Source organism: Penaeus vannamei, chromosome 7, assembly GCF_042767895.1.
Source record: "Penaeus vannamei isolate JL-2024 chromosome 7, ASM4276789v1, whole genome shotgun sequence".
NCBI lineage: Eukaryota > Metazoa > Arthropoda > Malacostraca > Decapoda > Penaeidae > Penaeus > Penaeus vannamei.
In genome coordinates, this window is record NC_091555.1 from 14,392,475 (window position 1) to 14,397,474 (window position 5,000).

A 5,000-nucleotide genomic window follows, 5' to 3' on the forward strand; every position below is an offset into this window, starting at 1 on the left:
TTTGTGTCAAAGAAATCAAAGAAAAGAAATGGCCTATGGACAAAAAGACACTCATTACTTTTCTCTTTAATTCCTGCAAAAATTGGAATATTGAGGGGCTTTAAGTGAAATATGTTTATCCATGTAAAAATCTGTACAATGACAAAAATGTTCTATATCAGGTCTATCCTAAGCATGAAGAAATTATACACTTGGAAATAAATTGCTGTTCAAGCCTCTGAGAGGCATAAAGGTGTATATCATCAAAGAGAATGATAATAATAATAGGAAGGAAAGAAAAATATTAAGAACCACAACAGGATCAGTCACAGTCTTTGCCTCCACTTTCTTTCAGTAAGATCCCAAGGCCACTTCATATTCACTGAATAGAAGCAATGTGCCAGGGAACTTGTGAGAGAGTAGACAAACAGATAAGTACCTTAACCCAATGCCGCTGGGCAAAAAAGTTTGGCAAGTGGGCATAATAACAGGATTATTGGCGTGCATTGGCAGTTTCCCACTTGCGCCTGGCTTGTTTGGTCGTTTGCGAGCGACATTTGGCACCTAAAAGCTTTAATTTTGCTATAATTTATAAAATAATTATAATTTTAAAGGTTTGCCTTCATTATAGGTGCTATTGCTTAAAATCTTTACCATATAAATGAAGCCGCTACTATCGGAGAAAAACAAACTCCGTCCAACGAGCCAATGGTGCGGGAATGGTCAATATACCATGCCATCCGTTTTTCTGTCCACAACAGCCATGGCATGTACATACACGCCACCCAGCGGCTAGTGGTTAATCCCAAATAAACTAAAAAGGTGAAGCTCTAGACAGGACTATCACAGATTGACAATCCAAGGCTAAGAAAAAAAGTAAATAATAATATACAGCATTTTATCCAAAGAACATACCTGTGGGAAAATTTCAGGATAAACTAATCTATTGGGGCACAGTGGGAAGCAACCAGCTCCAACAGCTTCTAGCATTGCTACACCAAAGAATTCATGGTGTGCAGTTGAGACCACAACATCACCAGAGTGTAAGACTTCCCAGTACCTGTGGATCAACAGAGAATCAGGTCAATGAATACAGATGATGAGTCATAACATGACAATGAAAATGATGAGTGTAGTTTAACAAATTTTTCACAATTAAATGTAAAAATGCTGGTGTAAATTAGATGTAAAAATACATAACCCCTAAAAAGAAAAGAAAGGAAAAGAAAAGAACAGAAAAAATCTATAAAGAAATATAAATATTTGGCTATATCTAAAATATCTAAAGACCATCTTAGCAAAACAAATAATTCTAGATACTCACACTTTACTAAACAAATAATGGGAGCAGAACCCAAAAAGAGCCACACAAAGCTTACTTTTCTTTGTTTTCAGCATAACCCCAATGTGTAATGTAGTTTGCCAGACGCTGCCGTGCTTCTGCAAATATTGGAGGATTATCTGAGTACGACTGGCCCAGCACTGAGAGCCGGAAGTTAAGCCCTGCTTCGACTAGCTGGTACAGAACTTGGAACATAGTATCTGGGTCCTTATCGTGTTCCCTGTAGAATGAAAATGATTCTTAGCACATTTCAGTTGCCCTACTTTTTTTCATCAATTCATGATATGCCTTGGATACAATTTGGCATACATCTTAAACAAAATTTGCATAAGGATTTATTCTGAAAAATTCATCAAAACATCTAATATATAATAACAGAAATCTGTCAGGATGAAACACCTAGCTATGGCAAAGAGTAAAGTATTAAACAATCAATGTCTATAAATCTCTACAATCCAGATGAAATGTCCATCACGATAGGGAAAAATTTCCCCGAGAGGCAGGTGACATGAGCATGCCACCATGAGAAAATCTGGCTGTGGGCCGGGGTCACACAAACTTGCCTTCATGAGTATTTCAGTTGAAAGCTAGAGTGACAGGAAAGACTTGCCACAAATGCACAAACTTCATGGCAATTAGAGAGGGGTTTTTGCATTATTTCCATCAATAAACGAGTGTGGAATGTAGTTTCCATAAGCCATGACTGGAGAAGCACTAGCTCTAGGGAGGAATCCATTTCCATGCTCAACATCCTATTCCTGGGCACTGTGACCAGTGGTGCAGGTTGCATTACAGAAAACTGAATATTATATATTTTTTTAAATGACGCAAATAGCAAAATATTATTGTTATTATTCTTGCTCTGAGTTATGAACTACCTAGAGAAATGACATGGAGTCTGTACAAGGAAATTAGTCAATTACCATCTGGATAAAGCAAATCAAATGACAAATATGGGCATTGGAAAATTGCAAAAAACGCTTATGCATAAAAAGAGAAAATAACTTTGCAAAGGAGGCATAATCTTGTCACTTCATACAAGTGTATGTGTGTATCCGGCCTACAAGCCGCACACCCATCACAGTTACCACTCACGTAAGTCTAATGCCAGTATTCTGGTCCATGTGATTGCTGTGAATCAACTGGATCCAATGGGTTAAAAAAACTTACCATCGATGGGGCCAGATGATATGTAAAGGCTCCAAGGCATCTTTAGGACATCGTGTTTTGTGAGCAATATTAACTGGGAAATACGCCACCTAAAAGAAAGGAACAGGCTTCAAATCAGCCTTTCTGCACTTGTAAGCTGGTATAGATATATGTCATTCCTTTCAAAAACATACTTCATTTGTTTGGTACCTGATGTCAAATTAATTCCAAAAAGTAATTTTGTCAAAGGTCTAATATTAAGTGAAATCATCTGCAACTTTCTGTAGCTCTTTTGGTGTCATTCAGAATTTATTTGTAAAAAAAAGGTCCCATAAAAAAATTCTATATATACATTCTATATGTATATATGTAAATGTATATATATATATATATATATATATATATATATATATATATATATATATATATATATATATATATTTATATATATACATATATATATATACATATATATATATATTTATATATATATATATATATATATATATATATATATATATATATATACATATATATATACATATATATATATATATATATATATATATATATATATATATATATATATATATATATATATGTATGTATATATGTATAAATGTATATATATGTATATATGTATAAATGTATATATATATATATATATATATATATATATATATATATATATATATATATATATATATATATATATATATTGTACACTAAGAAGAAAGTTTGTTTTAGTTAATTCTGGTTTTATGCTTTTTAAAATTCAAATAATTTATATAACAATTTGTAATTATATAACTAACTGTAAGCACATGTCTTCACAAACAAAACTTTAATTAATAAACTCAAATATAGTTATCACTGAAGTAATTTGGCAATAGTCACTACCTGGCTCTTGTCTCTGATGAGCTGTGTGATGGCGTGGGAATCAGGACGGTGGTCTGGCTGCAACTTCAGGTGGCGTGGAATTTCACGCAGGAAAGACTCAAGATTGTACTGAGAGTTGAACACAATAACATCGGCAATTAAGCTGCAAAAAGTGAAAGAGAAAGACAACCTGTAACTTTGAGGTACCAAGTGACCACAAAGTTATGGTCTCAGAAAATAATTTGGGTCTATTACAGCCACTGTCACAATTCCAAACACAAAGTGAGGGATTAAAATAAGTAAAGCAATAAGACACTTAGCACATAATTTGGACACTCACTCACCACTGTGTCCACAAACAGACAATTGCCTGCAATACTTTTGCCACAGCAGAGGATTACAAGCACTATTAGAGATTCCCAACTCAGTTCTTAATCATTAGATTATTTATCTAGTTATGATTGGGTTTTAAACTCTAGACTCGTGTGCTGCATAACGGACAAACATGGTCAACTTACCATGATAAAATCTGGTTGTATCCATACTGAAAATCTCGGTCCTTCTGTTTTCTGACTGGATATACTAACTGATTTTCATGGAAATAGAGAATTTTCCTTAATCTTCCTAAGTCAGGTCTCAAGCCAATCAGTTCACATAAATTCAATGTAGAGGATGCAAAAAGAGTCTGAAAAATGAGACAAGGGAAGCCACATTTAGTTATCTACAACACAACACTGCATCATATGCCAGATTGATCCAACTAAAACTTCACTAAAGAATTTAAAGAAATAAGATAATGTATGCTTCTAATTGGTAAATAATATAAATCTGCCTAACAACACTACTGTGAATCCAAATAAAATGTAAAAAAATGTATAAAGCTTTAAGCACAAAACAAGCATCCATTGTTACATCTCTTTGGGTTGTGATCAGTTTAACAAGCAGCACTGGGGGAGGGAAAGAGTAGCCACAAAAAGATGGGTATAGATTTTTTTCTCTTTTTTTTCTTTATTTATTTCTTTTGAAATGCTTCATGCAGGTGGCACAAAGTGAAGGTATATGGCAAACTAGCAATATTACTTTTGCTGCCTTTATTCTACAGAATTCATAATCCTCAAACATTATTTGAAGAAAAAAAAAAAATTGTTTTACCTTTAGTCCTTCATCCTTAAGTTTCCCTACTTTACGTCTCAAGAACACTGAAATGAGCTTGTGAAACCTTAATGAACTATTGTAATTGTGTTGACATGACAACGCAAGACATCCTATTTCATGTTACTGTCTGAAGAAGAGTCCAGTCTGGGTCGAATGTCATAGATTTAGTCTCCTACCTCACTGTAGCTGTTTTATTACAATGTATTATATATTACTGTGCTTGTGTTTTGTTGTGTATATGTATGTTAGGGCATTTCAGTCCTTAGCCATATCACTAACTATCTTTTCTTTCTTTATAATTCCACTGCAGATGAATCTCACCTTAAAGTCATGTGTTTGTGGAATTTTCTGATAGAAGTACAAGGCAGCTGTGCGAGCTCTCCAGTGCCATTTTTTGCTTGGCAAGGTGAACAATGCTGCTTCTTCATTTCCTATCACTGATTCATCTGTAAGCATGGAGGTAAATTTGAACCCTCATTAAGGACTAATATCATTA

At 33.9% G+C, this 5,000-nt stretch overlaps 1 protein-coding gene across 1 annotated transcript in view; it reads right to left on the reverse strand.

Annotated features, from left to right (window-relative positions):
- LOC113823362 (uncharacterized) overlaps positions 1 to 5,000 on the reverse strand; it is a 19,771-nt gene that overhangs the window by 1,422 nt on the left and 13,349 nt on the right. Inside the window, exons 7-12 of the mRNA XM_027375989.2 lie at positions 4,826 to 4,950; positions 3,868 to 4,034; positions 3,371 to 3,512; positions 2,492 to 2,580; positions 1,359 to 1,541; positions 895 to 1,039 (exon numbers count right to left, since the gene is read on the reverse strand). Coding sequence (XP_027231790.2) covers positions 895 to 1,039; positions 1,359 to 1,541; positions 2,492 to 2,580; positions 3,371 to 3,512; positions 3,868 to 4,034; positions 4,826 to 4,950 — 851 coding nt within the window. The remainder of the gene's footprint in view (positions 1 to 894; positions 1,040 to 1,358; positions 1,542 to 2,491; positions 2,581 to 3,370; positions 3,513 to 3,867; positions 4,035 to 4,825; positions 4,951 to 5,000) is intronic.